The 27,033-nt window shown below is 35.5% G+C and overlaps 1 protein-coding gene across 11 annotated transcripts in view; it reads right to left on the bottom strand.

Moving 5' to 3' along the window:
* nAChRalpha6 (nicotinic acetylcholine receptor alpha6) overlaps positions 1–27,033 on the bottom strand; it is a 79,163-nt gene that overhangs the window by 32,878 nt on the left and 19,252 nt on the right. For 5 of the 11 annotated variants that reach the window (XM_087344238.1, XM_087344240.1, XM_087344244.1 and 2 more), the window contains exons 2-3: positions 11,280–11,419; positions 5,030–5,074 (exon numbers count right to left, since the gene is read on the bottom strand). In XM_087344238.1, coding sequence (XP_087200364.1) covers positions 5,030–5,074; positions 11,280–11,419 — 185 coding nt within the window. Of the gene's footprint in view, positions 1–5,029; positions 5,075–8,332; positions 8,378–11,279; positions 11,420–27,033 lie in introns of all 11 variants that reach the window. The other 6 variants (XM_087344239.1, XM_087344243.1, XM_087344247.1 and 3 more) reach the window with 2 other exon arrangements.

Below are 27,033 nucleotides of genomic sequence, written 5' to 3'. Positions count from 1 at the left end.
TTTAAAAAAGCGTCTGTTTCTTCGAGAAAATAGATTACGTGTTTAAAGTTGTTGGTTGTTAAAATAAAATTTTGTTTGAAATATGACTAGTTTGATTTCAGTGAACACAGTAAAGGTGATACAGGATGCTCCAACCAACGAATCTATGTTGCGTCTTGTCGGAATTCTACAATAAAACATGGGATTTTAAGACCTTTAGCGTCGTGTAATGTAAGTCGAGGTATAAGGTCAAATACTTGTTTAGACTGGTATTCTGTATTCCTAATTGCCAGTAGTGCTTATCCGAATGCTCAAGAAACGTCCTCGAAGCTAAAATATGTTCTCACAAGTATTTATCAAGTTAGTAAGCCCAAAACAATTAAGATATAAATATCTCGTATGGAAACTGTAAGTCAGCTTGTGGTATTAATTTAGACGTGTAATACTCCAACTTTTATGTAATGATTTCAGTGGGTGTCTCATTTCCGTTAATACCAGTATATCTTTAGTACTTAATAAGAGGGTTAATAGGAATTACATTTGATTCAAGTCTTATTTTCTGGGCAACAAATATATTAACTTCATTTTATTTTTAAAGCGAAGTTTGTATAAATGTGGAACAGACGTTAATTAGCTATTCGCGTGATGAAGGCTCGACTAAAATATACAGAAAATGTGAACAATTTTTAGGTATGGCGATCTGAAATGTCGTCATATCTCAAAGGAAATGAAATATATGAGTATAGAAGTTAGAAAATATATAGGGGGCATTAAATATTAACAGACCACATACTTCAAGGATTATTGAGTTTTGGGGCGTAGTCCATCATCTGGTATTCTAAGAAAACACAACGTTTGGAAAACTGGATCTGTCTTCGTCCTCAATCACTGAACAACCTAACATGAGGACGAAAATTCCCAGTTTTCCAAACTTTGTGTTGTCCTAGAATACCAGACGATGAACGAAATAAAAAAATCACTAATCCAGACTAATAAACCATCGTCAGAACCCTTTAGAATCGACTAGTAAACAAAACTTGGTAAGCAATTAATTCTAAATTTAATCATACGTAATAAATTATGCTTAATAATACAGTTTGCTTAATTAAATGTGCAAGCATCTACGCTACACTCTTAGTGACTTACACTGAAATACAAAGGACATTAAGTAAGTTTGCAGCCAACTTCAATAAAGTGAAATTTTAACTTTAATTTACATCATTTAACTAGGAGTAAATAAGTGCTTTATCCAAATGAAAGTAAACAGAGCTCTGTTTTTCCTTTATTGAAGCTGAATGACTTCGTCTAAGCTAAATAGCAAATAAACGTGACACCGACATATATCCATAGAAGGAGGAAAAAATGCCTAACATGCGTGAAAAGAAAGCTTTGTCTATGAGCAGAGATTTCGAGATTGAGTGGGCGAGAGGAAACATGCTTGAAGGTAGAAGTGGGCGTTTAAGTAATCTTATTTGTTAATGGAATGTGGATTATGTATGCCTTATTACACTTGCCAATTATTTATGCACAGGTTTAGTTACTATAAATATTATTCAAACTAGTGTGCAGTAACTACCAATTTGATCAGAATTAGCATTTTTATTTAAATGTTATGTGTATATTTGGTTAAAATATTAATATTAAAACTATTTAATTTTGAATATGAACATGTTAACAATTTGAAATATTCTTAATTTTACCACAAACTTTATGACAACTGAAATAAAAGGCTTCCTAGTTTGAAATGCATTTATAATTCGTTATATTATAAGAATTTAATTAAATCTGTCACGCATTGTCGTATTTAAAATATGCTTTTTCAAAATAACAGTTTTATTTCAAAGTATTTACTGCAAAATGGTGGCTGTCTTTTGGGTAGTTTGGCCATGTACTCTTTTAGTAGTTTAATACCAGACTACCGGACAACATGGCCCAGATATCCAGAAAACAAATATGTTCAGGTTTGCCGTCATGAGAACCAGAAATCTTGTTTTCCATAACAAAAAATTCATTGATGGAATAATTATTAACTTAAAATGCTAAATACAGGATAATTTCAATTTTATGTCACAAATACATATGATACTATTTTACATATGTCTCCAATTCATTTATTAAATTGGTAGTTTCATTTTGTTACTTGTTTAGTGGGTTTAACAGTTACAAGTTGAAGAAAATTAGAAGGTGAATTTTAGAAAATTGCACACACACGGCAGTAACACATTTCTCATTGGTGGACGCTGAGCGTCCTAGGTGCAGGCTGGACACCGTTTAGTTTACGTATGGCAACACATTCACCGATCACCGTAAACTTCTAACGTTACTATTATGTACATACATTCTGTAAGCATGCAAGTGGACAGAGTGTGAACATAGAAGGAAAATAATAAAGTATTTTAAAATTATTTCCAACGTTAGATTTAAACATCATGTCCTTCAAGCACGTTAAGTTTTACACATACTTCATGCTTTCTCAATTGCCTAAGCGTATTTTAAAGTGATATTTAAGCAGGCGTTTAAATTAATATATATTATTTGGCTGTTGTATTTATTAGGAAAATGCCATTCCGTGATGCAGTAAGGAGATATTTATAACAACCAATATTTTGTAGTACTGAATTCAGTTTTAAATAAACATTTCTACGCATATTCCAAACTTTATAATGAAACTCTGCCTTTTGACATGTAAAAATATTTATAGTCTGCTGACTTTGTTTGTTTTATGCATAAAGAAATAAACTGTAAGAATGAAATTGACGTTTTACGCGTCTGATATTTGTACTGAATATCACAATAGTTGATGTCGTCACTTTATGACTGCTGTCATAGACTATAGCTCTAGCCATGGAAGAAGTGGTTTATAGAACATGCATTTAGCGTCTCTTCATTTACTGTGTGTTTAACAGATGAGCAGTGAATGGTGCATAAGCAACTACATATAATATTCAATAACTGAATTTTAATTGCAAGCATTGAGTGTTCAGTAATTGTTCTTAAATCTCAAGAGAAGATATTCCTGGGATATATTCAAATAAATGTTATACAGTATAGTCTTGGGGACGAGCATTTATTTTATTTGTTGAGTTTCTTAGTAGAAACCATCTGTGTGTGAATATTATGTAAAATTAATAAATAGAGTGATTTATGCGTGGAAATATTTGATTTAAATTTAACCTGCTTCACAAATGTTCTTTACAACGCAAATGTGCTAAAATGACTCTGTATTTGTTGGATTATCGGTGTTAGATTCTCATAGGAAAAGATTTTCATGACTTGCCCCCAGCTTAATGTTCAGTGTTCGCTGTTATTTTCCATGGGGTAAAGTGGCTGGGGCGTGAACCTAACCACTCGCCATAGTATTCTTTACGAAACCTAGGGTGCAATGTTATCTATAGTTTTTATTTTTGAAAGACCGCGAAACATAGGGCAGGGACACTTGAATTTTTGTTTAAAACACGAAGTAAACTAGACAGAATCGTCAGTGCTTCTGAAATTACCAATGTGCAGCATTCTAAGGAATAAAAGAACACTGATTTCTTTCTACCTCTTAGAATTGTTACACATCTCTTGAGTTATCCATTTTGTTTAAAACCCACGAAAATACATTTGAATTGATTTAGGGCCCGTGTTCATAAGTTCGCTGGACTTGATTTTCAAAGACGAATTTCCTCTGTTGATATTTCCACACAATTACTGAACACACTCTATATACATACTTATTTTACTAACACAAAATGAAAATAATACACTCTATTACACTTTGTAAATATATTGCGATATTTAAATTAAAATGTGAAAATGAAATATATTCATTCATTAAAATTGTTCTCAAATTTATTCTACTGATGAATCGGTGAATGTGTTATTAAGAACCTTGGCAACGCGATGTCATGCAGTTGTGGCAACATTGTAAGCAGTCTATCTGAAGCGATGGATATGGTACAAACATTATTTTCGGAGAATGAATACTTGTATATGTAAGCCTACACAAGAAAATATATTTGATTTCTTCAGCTGGTCACAGGATATGACATTTAACAAATTGGTAGAAATTTCAATATTGTGGTCTTCTGGGATGATCTAATATAAACAGATACCAGCGTTTATTAGCAACATGCTTCACGATATAGCATTGCAATCTGTTCATTCATCCATTCAATCACTATTCTAATATAGGAAACCTCTGTAGATACTTCGTTTCAACCAAATAATATTATAACTTCAGTATACCAATTTTGTTACATAAATATCAAATCAAACTGTACAGTTTTTCTGAAATGGTACGTTTAATTAGTTATAATCCAAATCGAAATATGAGTCAGTTCGATAACGTTTATTTTAAATTCAGGGTATTTGTAACTCTATTTTTTGCGTGGTTTTATAACTATAAAATTATGTCTTTATAATATATTAGTAATTACAACAAATCAACAGGGCTGTTGGGTTCTGAAAAGTTTCAAAATATTCGTTTAAATACTGTGTGTGTGCTCCAGTTTAGTAATGGGTTTAAAGGCGCTACACTTGTATGGTTGTTCTCCAAAATCAAATAGGCCTGTGTAGTTTCACGCGCGGTTAAATCGATTCCAGCGTTATTCCTATAAAAAAGGCCTACTTCCAATTCTGGAACCATAAAATAATAAGCTTACTTATCAAGAATACTCAATCGTAGGAGCTGTAATTACAAAACTAACTCATATTATGGATATAGTAATACGTTGTATTGAAAATTATTTTATTCATCATTGTGTGCTCTTGATGAGGAATTATACCTATAGAAGAACTCGAATGAGACACAGAATTAATTTATATAAAACACTGAATTTCTGCCGAGTCTACGAGCATGGAAATTGCATTGCCAAAGGAATAGTCAGGTGGTTAACACATTCAATTACAAACAGGGACAGTAAGATTACATGTTTTTTACAACTTCTACTCGAAAGGGCTTACGTAAGTTAATATTGTAATGGTATAAATGTAAATGTACACAAATGAGAATAACTAAAATGTCTGCCGTGTGTGTTTTTAACTGAATCAGCTGTTAAAAACTTACCAACGAAAGCCAAATATTTGTTATTAGGAGTTGATTCTTCTCGTCCTATAGCAAGACACAACAAAAAGGGAAACAACCGTTTGTTAGTTACGAGACGAGACACATGCAGACGAACGGCCAGCGTACAGATTCGGAACCAGCCAAGCTGAAACCACCAGTAACTCAGTAGTCTGCCATTTTAATATTTCAAAGCTTAAATAAACAAGTTCCAAGTCACACGTTCCTCTTATTATTTTTTTTTCGCACTGGCATTAACAACCATCAAGACGCATTATAATATCATTAGTTGATCTAAACCTCGCGATATTTTAATGCCCAAAGTACACGTGACAACACTCGGCGAGTAAGAAAGCTTAACTCTAATGCTGAATTGTAGTTCCTCTGCCGGAATCCCTGTTTGTAAGCTACCGAATCTGCTCAGTTGGTATCACCGTAATTTTTCATTATTTTTTTCATGAACTAAAACGACAGCTCGTAGTTTATTTTGTGCTGTATTCAGTATTGTCATTGCACAGATTCGCAATATATTCTGTTTTATTGATACCAATCCATTGAATCCGATGTGTTCCTCAGTAATATTCAAGAATTCAGTCCGTACCACAAAGAAAACAAGACGTCACCATTACAAAGATCAGTTCATTAACATTGTTTAAGGAAATAGTCGCTGTTTATTATACGAAACACATAAATATAAAATGTATCGTTGCTGATTGTTAAAGAATGGGACGTTTAGTTAACAATGGGCTTTAATGGGTTATAAAGAATAAAATATTGCGAGGCGTGTTTGTCCCAGAGGCAACTGCATTAAGTCTGTTAATAAAACCAGGTAATTTTACGACGGAATAATACTTTGCACGAGGAGTTTTTGAATGTTATAACTCTTTTCAGTATCTCTTTCAATTCGAAGCAAATTTTGAATAATATTTTATCACTCTTTGATAGAATATTCTCTAATTGGTAATGTAGTTACATTGTTTGAATGTACCATAGTTTCCAGTCATTTCTTGAAACTCTGTTACTGAATGTGTATATTGTGTGCGGTAAACTACCCATTTTTCGCTATTTACATATAATTGCTTTTCTTGAACACTGGGTTCTGTACTGTGTTGGAATACAGATTAATGGCAAGTATCGACCTTAGTCGTCGTCCCATGAGGACCTTTGTAATTTCAATGTTTTACGTCGAACGAAAACTTTGTAATATGTGCGTACTACGGGACAGACTCTGGGGGTTCAATTCCCGGTATAAATACTTCTCCATTTACCACTACGCGTAGCCGATTCACCAGTTTCATATCCAGTGGATTATGGGACCTCTTTCTCAGGTAATAAAGTGGCCGGAGCGTGTAGCTGACGATTTACATTCACCTAGTGGGGAGCTTTACATTTACTTATTTATAAGCCTTCATGTGACGAGGCTTAGAGATGAAGTGAATAAAGCTGTCTCGACCGGTGGACTGAATATCCTGACAGGTTTTCCATAGTCTCTCCAGAAAAATGCTGGTATATATTAATTAGGCCACGACCGCTTCCTTCCATATTCTTTCTGATGTATTAATCTTTAATAATCCTGTCATTCGACGTTATATAATAGCAGTTATTTGTATACTTGTTAAGATAAATCAAAAATAAATAAAAGAATTAGTGATTAAGTGAAACTTAGGAAAAACGTAAATTATACGTCTTTCGGAAAGTCACACAACAGTTCTGCGTGGACTGTAAATATTCTTAACAGTTCTGTATAGTTTTAAGCACTGAATGAACCATGACGTTTTTTCTGGATTGTAAATATAATAATACACGTTTCCATTGTTTTTCTCAGAAGTAAGTATGTCAGAGATTTATAAACCACACATAATTTGCTTCACAGATACATAATAATAGTAAATTAAGGTATTATCGGTTATGGCTTAAGAAAACCTTGAAAATGGAGTTATTTTTATGGTGTTTGTCAATAGGGTAGTTCATTCCTCAGATATATTGGAAAACCAGTTTTCAGTACAAAGAGGATCACACGTCTGACACAAAGGTGAAAGCTGAAAACAGATTACTTGCCGGATATTCTGTTTAATAGTTATTTAAGGGGCAATTACAAATGGATTAAACTAAGAAGCACGTATGCCAGTTGAGTTATTATACAAAACTATTAAATTATCGCGATGAATTTTGAAATTGAACGAAATATAATTGTAAATATTTCTTAAAAATATAAGGTTGTTACAAGAAATGCGTTGACGGGTGATAAAATTAAAATTGTTTCATTCGTGTATTTTGAATGACAGTCTACTGGTTTATGTGGTTCCAGTCTGTGGTGATGTATGCACTAAACAGCTGAGCCTCTCGTGTAGTCGTAGCCAATCAACGGACAGCAGTATCGAAATATCATGACACATTCACCATATGGGCCATTGAGGAGCGCAGTAGTGCAATATGAAATCTGAATATACCTTAACTTGTCCATTTAGATTGCATTTGGTTACAATAGATTACTAAGATTAATACACAATATTTCATTGTTTTCAGTAGTTGCACGAGTGTCCGTAGAAAAATTGTTTTCCTTATGGAAATAACATAGAATATGCTGTTTGTTGTACACTTGAAATCAAAAGTAACAAAAGTAGAATTACGTACGCATATCGGATTTAGACACAGAACGAATTCCAATTTTGAATAAATAAAAACGTTTCCTTGGAAAGCAAGAAAATTCTTTTGAAGGTTTGAAATAAGACGTGTAGGTTTCTTTATGACTAGTCAGTGATGTATATTATTCCATTTTACATTATTTTGTCCGTCTTTGATTTTGTAACTTTTTTACATTAATACCCTGTGGTTGATGTGTCTTCTCCTAGACAGCTCCAGAAATCAATAGAAGTGTACCATTTGACGGATGAAGATCATTTAGATCTGAGTTACATCTTATCTAGTGCTTCATATATTAGATGTGTTGTGGTATCACTTTTGAGAAATTATTTCATTATATATATATATATATATATATATATATATATATATAAACTATTTATTTGGTGGAAATTTTCTGACCAACGTTTTAGAAAATCAAATAAAATTTTGATATCCCAAGTATTGTTACAGTACAACTCTGTTGTGGGTTAAGTCAGTAATAAATGATGTACATTAGTTTGTAAAGAGAAAACATCCTTTTTATGTGGATCAAAACGAAACAAGATTTTATGTTGCAAATCAGTATTTCTGTAGCGCTATTACGAATCCTCAGTGACCCAGAGCATATTTCTCAGCATGAAGATGAGAGCCGGACCATTTGCGTTCTATGGAGTCACTTACCAAATTCAACCAAGCGTTTGTTGTCAGAATTTGGTTCTTTTCGTCCTAGAAGAAGGGAAAAATAACACACACGGGTCAACTGATGTATTGATTAGTCTGAAGCACCACTAAACTTCTGTTACATCTTCATGCTGCTTTTTGAGAGTATATACATAAAACGTTTGGAAACAAAGGGGAAAGGATAATAAACTTAATGTAATTATATTATTCATTAAAACTCTCAGATTTACTAATTAAATTATTTTGCAGTAACAATAAGATTTGGTTCATTTAAGGTAACCAAAATTAACCCTTTCCATGTCTACTTCTCATTTAATTTGTTTGTTTGTGGGTTGAAGAACTTCGGTTCTCAATGCATAATTTCTACTACTGAAATGTCACAAACAGATTTAACTGTTGGTAACTTTAATTATTTTCGCCTGATATATTTTTGTGGTGACGGGTGATTTTCGCTGTTGAAAAAATTAAACCTACTTTCAAATGCTGAGAAGAGAACAGGAGACATTTTGATATTTTTATGTTCATTAAATAAACGAAAACAGGAACCGATATTTCTAAGCGAAATATCTCGTGCATGTAGTGGAAAGGAATGCAAACGTCTTAAAATGACAGTTACGATACTACTGAATTTACCTTTGAATTCGATTAATCATTAAGCTCATCAGTAAAACTAGTCTGTCAATCTGGATGTCGATAATTACGAGTACACCTAAATGACACATTTAAATGTTATAATTTCAGTTTGGATATAAGCTATCTGGTACGTGATTTTTCAGAGAATGATGATTCAACCCAAAGTTTATTGGATTTCCTATATATTACATAATTTAAATTGTATTTATAGCGTTGTGTAATAGTTTCTCACGCAGAAAGATAGAATTATACAAATTATTTGACAATTCACTAATACTTCCTTTTAGTAAATACATGATTTTTCACAAAGGATTCGTAAGCTTAATGATCTCACAATGGTCATGATCGTAACATTTAGATGCACGTAATGCTTTTTAACGTTGTTGGTTATGAAATACATCGCTGTCCACTTTATTAAACTTTTGTAAATAAACTGAAATTATATATATTGTAATTATTGTTGCCAGTGCGTCATTACAAAGCAAATTTTATTTTGGATTCGCTTTCAAAGAACAATGCGTAATTATTCTTTGCTGACAGATACACAGAGTGAACACATTTTACGCAATGTAAATTCAGCGCTTGGGGTACTGACATGAAGATTCCATTACATTCAGTATTGTTCTGTTCAGTGACTATTTTGTGCCCAAAACAAGGCGTTACTGCGACTACATTTTTATGTGACAGCCCAGACACGGAGTGGACGGCCGTGTTTCGATTCCTGGGATCGTCATTTGGTATTCTTCTTTCCTTTTATACACTGACAGAACTTTTGAATGGAAAAGAAATTGTATACAATTTTTGAACAAAATGTGTTGTTACATGGTGGTTTTAAATTTCCTGTGACTTTTACTGGCAGTATTTCAACTAAATCTTGTTGATGTCAACATCTCACATCTGATTTGTTGCTAAATACTGGATGGCTCATGTAATAAGCCGCAGGTCACTTACGTCATATCAGCTGCCCAAATTAATAACTTATATAAATATGTTCGATAATATACCAAAATGATGCAAATTATTATTTTTTTCTATTGTTTCTTCCACTCTTTCTTTCCTTTTGATCGACATGATGTTTTGTTGTTGTTGAACATTTGAGTAGAATATAAATCTGACATGTTGAGTCTGCCGGCTGAAAATAAAACCCGAACAAGCTTTCGAACACGAAATCCTAAACGATAAGTTAATCGTCTTTTCTACGGTTTGAATTATGTGAAGGAGAAACATGTTTTAATGTGGATAAAATTCTACACACTCTTTCATGTTTTGTACCTGTTTTGCTTATGTGTTATATATATATATATATCCATAAGTAGTAAGCTTGTTTCAGAATATCGTTTTATTAGATATGTAATTATATTTGTTCCTTCTATTAGTTACAACTGGATAGTCCATGCCGCTTCGTGTTAAATGGCAGTCTTCTTGTATAAAAATTTCTCGAATAATAATTTAGCGCAATGATATAATTTAATACAGAATGTACTGTGAATGAATGAAGGCTTATACAATATACAGGATCTCAGCTTTCGTTACCGAGTACGTAACTTAAATGTTTGTTTGAATATTTGAATGAAAACTGTCTATAGCATGAGAATTTTAACGGGATATTGTATGCTTTGTTATCGTTTTTCTCCGCCTCTTCACGGTACATTAATTTCTCTGAATTTCACTTAAAAACATACGTGTATTCCAGTGTTTCCGCCTACAAAGTAGAAATTTATATATCGCTAAATTCTCTGGTTTATATACGCTCACATATAATACTGCCTTATATATAAAGTTGTTTGCGAATGGCTCCTTTCATTCCATTCATATTTACATAATACTTATGTGTATTAAATCTGAAATCGTCACATATTTATTCATAAGTATGTGTATGACCTACATAAAACTTTTCATATGAATTCCTAATTAAATCTTCGGTTTTCATTTAACAGTTTACAGTTCAGTTTCAGATATGATAATGTTTCACTTTAGAAGATAAACGACTTATTTTGAAGTCATTTCTAGTTAATGTTATAAATCCAGTAATGGACCAACATTATCGCGTGTATAGGCCCAGGTTAAAATAAGTAGATGGACGAATATTTACACTATTAGCTGCACCTTTAGGAATAAGCAATTATACGCACATACACATCATTCTTATTACCATTTAAAAGTATGAAGATAGGTGTGTACACATTTGTGTGAATACACTTTTTTGTCCGTATTTGTAATATATATTACATCAGGTTTTATTCAAGAGACTCTTACTCAAAGTGTATTCTGAATGTTAACTATTATCCGAGAAAACACCAAAACATCAACTCACCACGTCAATTATCTGCTGAAGTGTAAGGCCGAACTTCACTTCCAGGGGTTCTGACTCATTTGCTACAGGCCTTTCCAAAACGTTGTACTTATCTAGAAGGTTGTTGAGGAGTTTCTTTTCGTGGGTCCCTTGTTCAGTGCCTGAAACAAAATACATTTCAACATCAACTAACTAGCTAACATAAAGGCAGCAGTACACAAATTATGTATAATAATGAAACCCACCATTGGACTCTCCTGATATTGCCTGATATTCATTAAGTCATTGGCCAATTTTCCATCTTCCACCCTGATCTTTGCCACTAGTAATCCCATCAAAATTTTACAAGCATTCCCCATCTCAGCTGTCTTATCCTCCTATAATAATAATAATAATAATAATAATAATAATAATGATACAAAGTAACTTGTGTAAAACACGCGAAATTTCAAGTTATCACAGCGGCTAACATGAAGTTGGTCGCCCTGATGATGGAGGCACAAAGCACATGTGAAACGTTGGTAAACGTTTACCAAAATTTACGGTGCTACAACGAAGAAAAAACCATCGTCGCTTGAATAAAATATTGAATTTTATTTTAATTGTGTAAGTAAGATTCAAGTCCTCCAATGCTTCTTAAATTTAGAAATGAAATTAATTTTCCAATTATTCATCCCGATATAGCCTGTGTGTTACATTGTGGATTTATAAAGTGGAAATTCATTTTCCAAACGTTTTCCTCAAATGTTGTCGTTCTTCATATCAGGAATTGTCCGAGCCGAAATTAGAATATGTACCTTCTGAACACGAAAGATGAATAGTGCATCGCGATATTTAATAGGTAATGAGTTTCCTTGCTTCTTTCGTTTCATTTTCCCTCGGTGTGTATGGCTTACGATATGATCTCCCTGTAGTACGGGGTGGGGTGCAGACACGAATTAGTGTCTGCATAACACATTTAGTGCTCCTGTTGAATTAATGAACTGTCATGTATCATTAATTTTAGAATGTTTCCTTACTCGTGTCTAATAAAGACGAAACTTGGTTACACTAAGACAAACAAGAAAACGCATCATGGACGTCATTTGTTATTAACTTATATTCAGGATTGTAATACGTGTACATAACCACGGAGAGGTTGTCTTGCTCAGTGTTTAAACGATCAAGATTCGAACGTTTATGAAACAGAACTTGTGTTAGGTGTAATTTGTTTGGTTACTATATTTTGAATATTATATAACATTTTTTTTTGGTTGCAAGAAATAAGGATACTAAGTTTGGGATATAATGGAAACCTCTTCTTGAGTTATAAATGAACACATAACCACAATTTTAATTTTATATCCAAGATAGATGGTAGAAGTAAGAAAATATATACGGATAGAGGAATATACACAAATCGATGAAGGAATGGGTGGTCTGATGGATTGAGAGAGAGGAATAGGGTAAGGCGAACGATAGTTTATATACATGAGTATAAACAAAGCGGAGTTAACACACACAAACACACAGTTAACTACATGGAGTCAGTGGCCTCTTTACCCTCCAGCGGTTGCCGATAAACATGCAGAATTTGCTGTGGAGGGCGGAATTGTAGCTGGCTGCAGAAACGAACGCCATGCCAATATTGGCGGCTTCTGCGCTGTACCTTGGTTTATATAACGATTCTTTAGAGATCGTGTAGGTATGCGGAGGGACTCGAAGCTGTGGTAAAATATTGAGGAGGTAGCTGGGGAGTTGCAGCAGCAAGTGTAAATAATGTTTTTGTCTGTTCAATACGCTCTTCGTATAACGACGTTTTACATTAAATTTTATCGTTTGATGGAGCTTCGCGTTGAGAGCTCGTGGAAGAACAGTTATCGGATTTGGACGGACAATAGTACCGGCTGACAAGAGTGACATGTCCTCACGACACGAATAGAAAAGTAACAAAAAAGTATTACTCTTGAAGCACTAGTGAAAAATGCTACAAATTCAGAATTTTATATATCAGTTGCTTTGCAATCATAGATTTGTTATGTAAAACGAACAATAATGAAAATTATGCGAACGTAAACGTGTTGTAAATCGAAAACTGTGTCAGATCTGAAAAAATTCCTATTTATGTGTTTCATAAGATTCTTACTATAAACAGAGATTATTATCCCAAACGTCATAAGCCGATTGAGCTTTGTAACGAAATGTTGTGTTTTCTTTACGGTAAGAGTTGAATTTTATATGCTATCTTAGGGCCCCATTTTGACAAACATGAAAGATTTCGAGCACTGTTGTTGGACTGATCTGTTATAGGGCATATCATATTACGCAATGAAGAAAATTGAAGTCTAATTCAAGGATTCAATTAGATATAGACGGGCAGTGCCCCATCGTAGATATCAAAGTTTCATAAATGTCTCAATTTAAATGATTTCCTGTGGCCTGTTGCATAATTTTTAATTACGAATGACGAATACATGTTTATAAGATCTATTCAGTTTTATTTTAAGATATTAATTTTTATGTTTTAATCAAATACTCGTGTCTGTGAAAGTGAAATAAATATTGATTGTTCTGTGTGCAGGTTTCCTGTAAAATATATTTTGACACAGAGTTCTTGACAGTAGAATTCCGATCCGTCATCCATGACCAAGAGATATTGAATGAAGGTTACATATATTTTTGTTGTTGGTTAATAAATTTCTATGTTATTACATTACCATGTTAAGGCGCGCTTATCATTAACAGCATGGAAGCAAGTTTACATGAATGAAGATATTTAAATTCAAACTCACTGACGCCTGTGAGCGGACAGCCAGCTAAACTAGTAACAAGTAGATGCCCCCCAGATCAACAACACCCATGCTCTGCGTAGTTGACGGCCTTGATGCTCATTTGTTGACAGGGTTGTTGTACAGCACAAAATCATTACTGCGTCGTAATAAACTTTTATTTTTATTCACAAAGATAAAAATAAAGCAGTTATTACACTTCACAGTTAATAACATGACGTCTTCATGTTCAATTTTGAAAGTTTGTGACGACAGTGCGTTTTCTGGGCATTATCCATCGTCCAATATTAAATAAAATCAATAAAACTACGACGTTTCGGAGATTGGGTTCTATCTCCGTCTTCACGCAAAACCTACTCTGTTGGGCCCAATCGATAGAGCTAATCCCTACCTCCGGAGATAGGGATTCATTCGACTCGTGACAGGGACCGATGGCAGGAAAATTATCTACAAGTGAACGACTGTTAGCCTATCACGAAGGACCCTGCTCCACGCAGTTGCAGTGTTGATGTTTATTTATTGTAAATATTGATCTTTGTCGCAAAGCTAACCAGAATTTCAGTATACACAGTAAATCCAAACATAAATGTGGTTGGCAACAAAGCTAATGGACACATTCCGTTATGCTAACACAGAGACGTACTTTGTGATAAGATAGGTTTATATTGAAGACGTATAGACAAAAATATAACGCGTGTGGCAACTTCAATAGCATAGACGAACGCTGGCAAATTTAATCGCAGTCGATTGAGTATTTTTTGGAAATGAAACTTCCTGACAAAACAGTCGCACTCCTTGTAATTATATTAATTGTATCCATTTCGTGAGGAAAAGAGAAACGTTCTTGCTAATTGTTTGGCTGTCGGCGCGTGTGAATGCATCAGGGAAATGGGAATTGTTTGCTATTGATACAGCTTGGAGCTAGGGCCAAGGCTCGTGTGCAGCGGGGTTCGCGTTGCCAGGCAACGGTCTCCCTGTTGCTGCAAATTCCCATCACCTACATCCAGCATCCACCACTTGCAGGCAATCGCTAACTTCGCTTTCTACATTTTATAGCTTCGCTATTTGATACTCGTGTTTCATACAAATGTGTGGTTACTTCACGTCGATACGCACTTACCAGTGACCGTTCCTTCCATTAAATAAAATGTAAAAAATCTTAGGTCGCCTATTTGTGTTAAAATATTCCCGTCTCTTTAAATTTAGACTTAAATCCTGAACTTATTCACCCATTAGGGGACAAAACTTAGACATGACAATTGTTAAGATAGAGATGACTGTCTTCTGGGCTAAAGCACCCTGTAGTCTGGTAGAAGTTTACGATCATCGCCCTGATGATGGAGGCAGCAAAGACCTCTGAAACGTTGGTAAACTTTAGCAGACTACACGGTGCTTCAACCCAGAAGACAATCATCTTTATACTCGCTGCCGTGAGAACCTCAAATGCTACTTAATAATAAAATAGTTATTAATTAAATGTGGTTTTGATCTCGCCCAAGATAGCTCAGTGGTGGGTTCCATAAAAGACGGGTATCTTTTCCTATGTAAGTCACCAGCAACTTAACTAGTAAACTGTATTAAACCAAAATTTCCTAATTTGCTAACGTAAAATTTCATTTTGAATTTTAACAGGAAATTCATAGGCGTAACGACATACTAACTTCAGTGATGTCGCCATGTGAAATACTTTGATATAAATAATCGTATTATAGGCAGGTCGCGAGAGTGTCTGAAACATGTCTGTCCGCTACACCTTTTGTGGGGGTTTCAAGGATTTATAGCCCCAAGTCAGGTGAACTCTCTTTCCACCTTAAAGCAACTGCTGGAACCTGATTCTTGTCTACCACTGGAATAACCATAGTCAGCCTGCTAGCACCCAGTTTATATCTCGTCGTCTGTGTTTATACAGAATGTTCTATTTAAAACGCGAGCCTATCTACTGCATATGACAAACTTCACGTACAAAACCGACGAATTCAATACTTGAAGGCTTACTGGCGTATCCCGTTCTTGCAACTGATGCACTGCTTGAAATTGGTACAGACATAATTTCAGATGTTTTATAACTCATTATCCGAATTGACAAAGAGCTTTATTTCGTTTCGTGGATGAACTTCGGTGAATCAAAACCTGGATGAATTAATTTCCGGACAGTTTAAGTTAATATTGTGTGTTAATGCTTCTTATCGACCGCGAAGAATTAGTTTCATTGTGTCCCCTTAAAAGGGTCGTCTTGTATGCAGTTAACTGGATAACGAGTTAGTGTAGCTTTTCAGGAAGAAAGTTATAATGTGGGAGACAAATTTCTGAAGATCAGAAGGACTTCAACCGCAGACTTCCTGTCATTAAGGACGCTGTCGTGCTGGAAATGAGCTGTCGCGAATTGAGATTGGGACGGTGTAAAACTGACAGTTGCCAGAATATCGACGCGTCTTGTGCTAATTGGATGGTCTCTGACGCCGAACGCAGCATCTGAGCTGGAGCATTGCTACGAGTTGTAACTCCAAGATCGTTAGTTAGAGTAATTTGTTTTTGATAGAACCTGCTTCAGAAATACAAAATCTCGAATCTAATGGTGCCTAGGCTGAGATGATTTAGAAATTGGGCTGTCATGTTGGAGAAATAACACAGATTGAGGGTGTCTGAGAGCGTGACTGAGAATATTCTGACCTAAACTGGAGGAAGTAACCGTAGAATAGAGACACTTACACAGTGAGGAGATTCATAATTTGTGCTTTATGTTTAATATTAATTGAAAATATATTTAAAAATGGTGAGGCGGGAGAGACATTTAGAGAGCACGAATGAGATAAGAAATGTGTACAGAATTTTAGTTGGAAACTTGAACGGAAGAGGCCACTTGGAAGGTTTATGTGTAGATGGTAAAGTGACATTAAAATTCGTCTTAAAGTGAGAGGGTGGAAGAATATAGACTGGATTCGTCTACCTCAGGACAGGAAGTAGTAAACAGCTTTTGCGAACATGGTAATGAACCATTGGGTCACATAAATGGCGGGGAATTTTGTAGCCAGCTAAGCGACTGTTACTTTCTCAAAAACGAATTTGCTTTATGGAATTAGTTTGTAATAAAATGACTATGTATGAACTGTTGATTATGCTGTTCACAAAGTGTTCTTGGTGTATTTGGACCAATTCAGAGATTGCACGTTAAAACTGTCCAATAACTCCGTCTTAAATCGTTGCCATCTAACCATTTATGATTTCAGTTGATACACCGTTGTCACGTAACCTAAAAATAACGTTACGAAGCAGAAACTTTCAAATGGCGTTGTTATTAGAAGACCGTACGAAATAAGGGTGGAGTGTTCATGTTAACTGCATTAGCAACGCCAGCACTCTGTACAATGAAAATAAAAAAAGTCTGACTTTCGTGGTTTAGTGGTTCTCCATACACCGAAACACATTAAAACCGACCAGATAAAATGCGTCGTTACCCAGCTCAGGCTAGCCTATCACAGGAGTTGTTAGCTATATAGTTCAGGTTAGGTTTACTTTCCTCGTCTATTTGCGCAGGCGCAATTAGAAGACGTGCGATATTGTGTTGACTTGTTGGTATTCCACGCTACGATGTTAACCAAACATCTGCCGCTAACACGCTACTTGCTTGTATTATGTTTAACGTTGCGCTGTGCATCATATTTTACTAGATTTTAATAGCTCTATCTTTGTTTTACTCGTATGCCTTGTTATTTGTGCATCATGCAAGATAAAATACGATTATACTCGGATTCCGAAATTTTTTACCCACCTGCCTCGCGATATGGCCAACGCTTTTGAAAACGTCACGCCATACCACTGGTATAAAAATAAAACAAGGTCTGTCATGTCAAAACAATGGCGCTACAGGAATGCCTTTCCTCGCTGTCAAGAGAGGAATAGAACGTTTTAGTAAAAATACTGTTTTACAAACTGGAAGGGATGAGAAAAAATATTCTGAGTCGCTGAGTAACCTGTTGATGTAGTCCTTCGAGGCCTCTTGCGTTCCTCTATAAATTCTGCCCCATAACCATAAAATATGGGGGTTTAGAACGGAGTATGTTTTAACGCATAGACTCTCAGGTTGTCTCTCTTTGATGCCTACGCTCGTATAAACAATATTTAAGGATTCGTACCGCAAAGACAACGAAATACTTTACCGTTACAAAGATATATTGGTTAAAGCTGTTTAAGGAAATAATCGCTGCGTACACTGAGAACCTTATTTGTTGTTTGATTTCGCAGTAACTTCGACTTTAAAGCATTGTACTGAAACTAACCAACAGAACCCGCAGGTCCAATACCGACAACACCAAAGCCCGCCACCGGACACGATTCTCAGCCAACTCCATCCATTTACATATCATTGTATTATATTCCTTTAAATACCGCGGTAAACGCAAGGGGTTAAATAGTTGTTTGGGCTCAGTTAATAGCCTTGTAAGTCTCTTCAGAACTAACTTAATTAACTGCATGGATCAAAGTCCTTTTTGAGAACCTGATATTCCCCCAGCTCGTCACGAAATGCGACACTTCCTGTTGAACCCGAATTATTGACCACTTTCATAGGGGCTTGCCACCGGGACCAATTCTGACTCGTATGAACCCAATCTACGTCGCCAAACAGTATTTTCTTAAGACTTATTCTAATATTATCCTTCCATCTACGTCTAGCGATTTCTGAGTTAGTACAGAAGTTTTAAATAGTGAATGGCACAGATTATTTTCGATTCAGTTATGTCGATTCATTGTAAGAAATGTAGGTAGTGTTTTCATAGCATTACTGGTGGCTGGTATTAAAAAGGCAAATTGTACTAGCGGCATTGTCCTTCTGCTTTATTTCACTTCAGTATTTCTGTTCATTTATACAATATACTGTAATTTCACATCTTCTTATATATTGATGTGGAACTTTGAGTCTTACCATAAGTTAAGAACCTATATTAACTGTGTTTAAGAACACTTTACTGAGGAGAACACGTGTTACCAAGAGGGGTTAAGTGGCAGGAGTTCAAAGAAAATTGTATAATCATGATCTTCGTAATTTGTACTCTTCGCCAGATATTAGGATAACCAAATTAGGGACCTTATGATTGGCGTAATTCGTAACACGCGCAGTGAAATGATAAATTTTAGTCTAAATTCCTCAAGGGAAGAGACTACTTGTGAGACCTAAGCATAGATGAGAGGACAGTTTTAAAATTTATGTTAAATAGAGGTTGCGTGTTAATTGGTGTCAGATGGTTTAGGATAGATTCCAGAGATGATCTTTTGTGTACAAGGCAATGAACTCTTGAAGCTGTAGCTCCAGATACGTCTTTATATTGTGGTACTTAAATTAGCACACAGAAAGTTTTAGTATTGTCTCCAACTTATATCTGTTTCCTGCTTATATGTTTTCTCCACCCGTCTTACATATCCAGCACATTTAATTGTTGTTTTATTTAATTTAATGGAAAATAATTATTCATCATTCGTTGTTATTAACAGCGTTATACAGAGTGATTCAAAAAGGACTTTACAACTTTGAAAGTGTATAGAAATTTATTCAGAAGGCTTACAGAATCGGTTGAGGTGTCATTTTGTAGCACAACAAATCAAGTCTTACCTCAAACAGTCATATTGGTTCGATGTGATTGCCATTGATGATACTGCAGACATCCCACCTGAAATCAATTTCTTGCCAAACACGATCTAGCATATCCGGTGTCACTTCTGCAACTGCGGCGGTGATTCGAGCTTTGAGCTCAGTGAGATTGGCAGGTAAGGGTGGAACATACACACGATCTTTAATGAAACCCCATAAGAAAAAATCGAGAGGTGTCAAATCTGGAGAACGAGGTGGCCATGCTATCAACCCTGTTCGACCAATCCACCGACCTGGGAAACGGTTATTGAGGAAATCCCGGACTTCTGTGAGGCAGTGAGGTGGTGCGCCGTCTTGCTGGAAGTGAATGCGTCCTTTTTGGTCTTCTTCGTCTAACTGTGGTATGAGAAAATTTTCGAGCCATTTTCAAATTCACTGCCGCTTGCGCTCGCGGTAACGGAATTCGGTACTACAGCACAACGTGAGTCCAACTTGATTTGTTTTGCTACAAAATGACACCTCAACCGATTCTGTAAGCCTTCTGAATAAATTTCTATACACTTTTAAAGTTGTAAAGTCCTTTTTGAATCACCTGGTATTGTCTCTTTAATTTGCTAACCTTTCTCTTTACAATGTTTAAGAGCTAATAACTGAGAACGTGCACATCTTTTGATGTTCTCTTTATGACTTTATAAAAAGAAAGTCTCATTTTTTCCTTGTACTTGCGTCCTCTTCTGTCTAGCTTGTTGTATTTCTAAATGGACCTCAAGTAAATCTTATGAAATATTTAAGGATCTACAGTATCAACCAAGTAAAGGGACTAGAAAGTCAAATAAGAGTCTCATAATGTTGAAATTTATTTGTCGCATGACCATTTTTGCAACAGGCATCCATCCGTAGTGTTTAGAGTTGTATTGGGCTGGTAATTCTTTCAAATCTCGACCGGCATATAGACTTTATTATTGAAATACCTCTTAGTTTTCGTTGGTCGCTTTATGCAAATATCAGGATAGTACCTAGGAAATGTACCGAATTTGCTTCCTACCTAATCCCTTCCACTTTACCATAGTGTGTTTTCCCCTCGTTTAATATGACGCAGAACACTTCTTCATTTGTTAATAATAAATGATCTCAGTGGAAGTGTGTTTGATACAAGATGCGTTATTTTGCGTTGCTTGAGATTGCTAAGAACTGAAGTAACGTGTAGGAAAGCAGACCGATTGCTTGCTTATCGGGAGAGTCGATTTTCATACGAGGCTGAATGTTCTTTCTGTTTCATACGTCGGACTATAAAAAGGGTAAAAACCAATTTCGCGTGTGTGTTTAAAACTAATTTTGCACCCGAATTGCCGTAAGTTAACGAAACACCTGCAGTTGGGGCATGATTTATGAACAGCAGGTGGAAGTGTCGGTAGAGATGATGACATTTGACCTCCCCCTCTAAAAAAAGGTTTTCACCCTCTTATGTCAATTTGGACAACACACTTTAAAGGCATTCTTTTAAGAAACACAACGTTTTGAAATACGATGTTAGTTTCACACGTAGTGGAATTTTTAAGAAGCGTTAATGAACTTGAGCTGAACTGTAAAAAATGTAATTGTGCTTGAAGTAGATAGACTAAAGGTAATGATAATCAAAATACGGCCAGCAAAAGAGATCGAATTTGCTTTGCAGTGATTTTTACAAACGTTTTGGAGGGGCGTATTGCATCTTTCTTCCGAAGAAAGACTTCAATAATCACAAAACTAGACGGCGTCACAATCTAGATCAGCTGTTTTGAAGCTAGAAATTCATATATACGTTCAAAATGTAAGTCCGTACCTGGAAGTAAACACACTTTACTACTACAACGGTCAATTTTATGCTGTTTTGGGGAAATATTTATTTTATATTCTGAGTATCACAGGAAACTTACAGATACACGATGTCGGCAAAATGCAGAGTTACTGTGTGGTTTAACCGATAACTGTTTAATAATTTGGGAAAGGAAATATGTACATATATGGGCATACATTATCTCCCTCTTATGACTTAATTTCACGTACCTTGTACACATATAATGGGAAATCGCACGTGTCCCGGACATTAATATTTGACGTTCCACTACGTTTTGATAGTAACTTTGGTTTCTCATTCAACTGAAGTGTAGTCACTTAGCGAGGTGAGACGATGTATTTATCAGAAGCCCGTTGACACGAAATGTCATCCGCCACGTTTCCGAAGGCGGGAGGAGTCGACCGCTCCCGGGACAACGTTGAATGAGTTTCAGATCGGAAATTAAATCGGCATTGCTGAATTTCCTCTCCGTTTCGCCACAGATATTAAGTTTTTTGAACGCAAAGGGTTCCTAGACAGGACGTGTCCTGTGATGGGATGGCAAAGGTGAGAAATACATTATATTACTGGAATTTCCTGCATAATTTGGTATTTATATAGATACAAACGTTTCGGAGAAAAATACTAGCTCCAACTTCAAGGCTAATTTTTCTACTTCTAGAATTTATTTATCCTAATTTGATCTAATTATAAGTATGATTTGGTTTCAGAATCTTCCTATACATTAAGATCAATATTAATGCGTTATAAAACACAGATAAACATTTGTCTTGTTGGTACGTAATTGTGCAGGCCGGTGAATTCAGCGCTTAGTAAGATTTGAGGTTCTCAAGACGATTCAACTTTTTGAAGGACAGATCTGTATCCTCAGTTATCGAGGAGGAGGGCACAAATTGTGTTGGAGATTTGGTGGAAGAAACTGCTTTTGGTAGATTTGAGGTTTTCACAGCGGTGAGTATGAAGATTTCTGTCTTCTGGGTTGTTGCGCTGAATCGCCCTGATGACGGAGGCAGTATGACCTCTGAAACGTTGGTTAACATCGACCAGACTACAAAGCGCAACAACCCAGAAGACAGAAATCTTCAAACTGCTTTTGATTTGCGAACCCAGAGCATTGACGATGTTGTGAGTTTTGACGCCGTGTAGATTTTTAGATAGATAACGTCTGACAGAGAGAATATATATTTCTTTGAAGTTTGGTATGTACATACAAATGTACACATAGCGGAAACCCATAAAATAATGTTGTAAATTCTCAGGGTCTGCAGAGTAGCTTCTTCTATCAAATCAATACAATTTGTGCCCCCTTCTTGATAAGTGAGGACAGACATTCATCCTATAAAGCGTTGTGATTTAGTAACAATAGTAATCGACTGACGATGGTTGAAGTTTAAAACAAAGTTACAATAGGTGGAGCATGGTTATAGAACACGCAGAGAAGCCGAATATGTTGAAAAGGGACATGTTGAAGCCCCTTTGTAACATTATGTACAATTCTGCCTGTTTTCAGCGAGCGAGGATTCACTTTCAGCTCCACCCTCAGGCTGGAGTACGACCCACATCGACTACTCGACTTGAAAAAGGAAAAATATATGAATACGAAACAGAAGAAACTGTATGTAGAATTTAACTGCAGAAATGGAACATGACTTGTGTAAAAACACGAACAATACTTTTATATAAAATGAGGAAGGAAATTATATTGTTCTAATACGGAAGTCATTTCACTGTGTCTTTAGGGAACTGTTCTGGGCGCTGCAATCAAAGTTGCCTGAATCTTCACTACACCTGAGACAGTCTCCTTATTGATCGGCTGGCTCCTACAGACGATTCCGGTTGAACTGGAAATGAAAAAGATTGGCCTTACAGCAGAAACTCACTGTTGTATTGATGTAAAGATAAAACGGATTGAAGCTGGTTCTTAAGCGATGCTGTTTTTTCTTCAAAAGCGGCCACTGTAAGAGAAAGAAGTCACTGTTGCAGAAACACGTCTTGGAACTGTGTCCTTGTGATGGAGGTAACAAGCACATCCGAAACGTCGACAAACTTCTGCCAGAGTACACAGAGGAACGACGCGGACAGTCATCTTTATACTTGACGTCTTGAGAACCTAAAATAATTTGGTCCTTTCCGGACACAGCTGAAGATACACACGGTACAGTTGACAATAAGTTATTCCGAGGTAAAATATCTTATTTCTGTCTGTAGACTGTAATTATATACATCTAATTAGTAACTGGACAAAAATAATGGACCTAGGAAAGCTTATATCGAATTGAAGGTCAACTTGTGTAGATAAAACAATGAACTTGGATTCAGTGTTTTAATTCGGATTTTCTGAAGGAGTGGAAATAAGTACTACGCATACTGATAAGACGGTTATTATTTCATGATGATTCCAAACTGCTGACAGATCACGGAAATAAAGACTTCTGTTTGCGAAGATGCTTCAGAAAGCAAGAATGTGATTCACAGAACAAAGGAAACGTCAAGTTTTCCAAATCACTGGGCATCTGACCTGGGCTCCATCGGAGGTAACGTACTGAAATGTAGAGCACCATGGAAATGTGGAAGTAGCTGGAAATATTGATTCTTCAGCAGATGATGATTCTGCTCGTCCCAGTCTGAACCAGAATGTTTACAGGGAAATAATACAATCATTACTGCGTATTTTCGGTCTGCAGGTTGCGTAAATTTAGGCACCAAGATGTCTAAAAGAACTCATTTAACTAATTCCAATAAAATTTTCATTATTAACGTATGGAATGTAGGAATTCAGTCAATACATGTTACACTGGGTTTCCTCTTTACTTATGATTCACAGTCAGACACGCATTAAATTCATACTTTTACCAGCTTTATCTCCGTGTAATATCAGAAGTGATATACTTCAAGATTCCCCGCACGGTTTTAATTTTGTACCTGTCTTCAGTTTCAGGAGGTAAATAAACACAGTAGGTAAATTTGTATGAGAGAGTTGGTATCTTGACGGCTGTGGGAGTTTAGATTGTGACCTTACGGTTTGTGACACCGCGCTGTTTTTGGGTGGTTTTTAACGTTTTGGAGGAACTTACTATGTTTATATTTAAGGTAGAAATTTAATTGGCATAGAAGATAAAGGCAGCGTGTTCATTCGAAATGTTGGTATACTTTTGCGTCAAAATAAAGGAGACCAGAATCTATGGTAATATTAAAGTTGTGTTTCATTTTCATGTGTTAGGAAAGACACAGAAAGACGGGCACTGAAATGAGTTGTAGCAAAAATAGTTAACAAAGAGATGTTATTCTTTGATCATTGGGTTATTGAATATTTTTCTGAGTGGGATTATACAACAGCCTAAAAATAGCTGACTGGGAAGTGAAAAGAAACTGGACTATTCTCCCTTACTGAAGTTTCAGTGGCTTCTTAGTAAATCAACAACACATTTTAATATTGGACGCTGCACGGATTCTTGAGCTTACAATATTTTACTTTGATATCACAGTTGACTGTGACAGTTATTAGATTAGAATATCGTTTTCGTATATTGGCCTTCAATATTGTATCAACCTAAATGTGAGTGAGTCGGTTTCTATGGAAACATACTTCCGAAGCACTTCGCTTAAGATGAATACATTTTGCTGTGCCTTCAATTTCCGAGTCCTGTCTGCACAACGCAACATTTACCTTCAGTTCCTGAAGATTTATCAGCCCTTTACTTGCATCGCCTCTTTTAACATCCATGGGCTTCATGATATCCGGATTAAGAAGATTAAATATGTAGTAAATGTTAGCGTTAGAGTAGAATATGCTATTCCCAACAAGAAAGTTTGACGCAGGGTTCTCGTTCAGAGTTAATGGAGCTTGGCTGTACCCACGCGTTCATAAAATGGAAGTTGATCATTATCAGGGTTAATATAACCTATGTGCCTAACAGAATACCATGAAAATTACCATAGACCTGTACCTAAATGTGGTATCGGGATTACGAAATTGAAAAAAGTGGAGTAAGTTTACGTACCACTGTTACGTAATAAAATAAATTTTCCATTAAATATCCTATACGCTTCTATTGTTTACACTCTGACATGCGCTTGTCAAATCTAGATATACAATATTTGGAAATTCTAACTATGCTAGGTGATCGAACAACGTAAACTCTGTTTAAACACATTTTGTGGTTCGAACACACATTGTTAAAGAAACAAAGAGCATTCGATTGAATAACAGAACAAACAATGTGATTTATTTTATTTTACCATACGTAAATTAGGAAATATCACAGCCTCATATAGGTTGTTTATATAGATCCGTAAGAAAAACATATTCTCTGTACATTAAATCCAGTGTTCAGTACACGGTTATAAATACGTAAATGTCTGTAATAAATCTTCCACTTATACTGTCCCTTATTTACCATAAAGAAGAAGTCTAGAATAACTTAAAGACTTATATTCTTCCTTAAAAGCTCCAAGTATATTTTGTGACGTCAACAAAAATAAATTGGACATGGACCAAATATAAATTCCATACGAAAGCAAATATATGTGAAAAATTTAAAAAAATATTTTAATTTTATGTAAGTGTACAATATAAGTAGTTGTTTTGAAAAGTACTATGAAGTCTATGTTTTTTGTTCTAAAATACGTATTCAAGATGTGCAATGTTTAAGATGTCCTTGCTGCCTCAGTCACGAGAGACAGCTATCTTCGTAATAATTTCCCTGAGAACCTCAAATCCTACTGTACCTAATGCATTCTGCACGACCACTATATATTACCCAAGCATCTACATGACAGTTCACTGCACTGTTGTCACATTTTGTTAATCCAATATGGCGGTATTCCGCATCAGTAACGTGTTACATATGTGTACCTCTCTAGTAATTTTACAATCAGTAAGCCATTCCGGTACACGGTGTCCATTAATAGAGATTCCGAGTTAAATGTTTCTTCGATAACTCCAAAGTTTAGCACCATCGCCATTTATGTGAATATTAATGCAGGAACATATTTAAAACAGAATTTGTAGTCTTTCCATTGAGATTTCACATACATGGGCCTAGCTGGAATAGAATCGAAAAGTAAATAATTACTTTCAGTTCGCTCTGTTGCTTAAAATTATACAATAAATTAACTTCAAAAATTTTATTTTTTAAAACATCCGCATAGAATTACAGAAATCTACATCAAGTGGTGGTAATGAAGATTTATTCTTTCTAGTTGGTAATAAATAGAAAATAATGGAAACTTGTAGTGGCTGTAACAGTTAGTTTAATAAAAATCTATCAATTTATGTGAGATTTACTCTGTAAGAAAGACACACGGCCATAATTACAAAGTAAGTAAACCTTTACTTCAAAAACGAAAGTAAGTCGCTTAAGAATACGGAATTTCTGAAGTATCAATTGCTTGTAACATCTGGTATTAGTAGGCTTCTATTAAGAACACGTGCTAACTGTATTAAAATGAAAATACTGATCGGGCCATGTCTGTAAGAAAGGAAGTCCGAAAGAATAGATGGCATGTTGCCACGCCTCCTTGGATTCTGCAGAGTGCAGACATCGATCTGTTGCTGCACCTCATTGCGGACTGCGGACACAGCCT

The sequence above is a fragment of the Zootermopsis nevadensis genome, unplaced genomic scaffold, assembly GCF_977971745.1.
Source record: "Zootermopsis nevadensis isolate Lab colony 2312 unplaced genomic scaffold, Znev_1.0 Znev_ptg000007l, whole genome shotgun sequence".
NCBI lineage: Eukaryota > Metazoa > Arthropoda > Insecta > Blattodea > Termopsidae > Zootermopsis > Zootermopsis nevadensis.
This window is presented reverse-complemented; position numbering and strand designations above follow the sequence as displayed.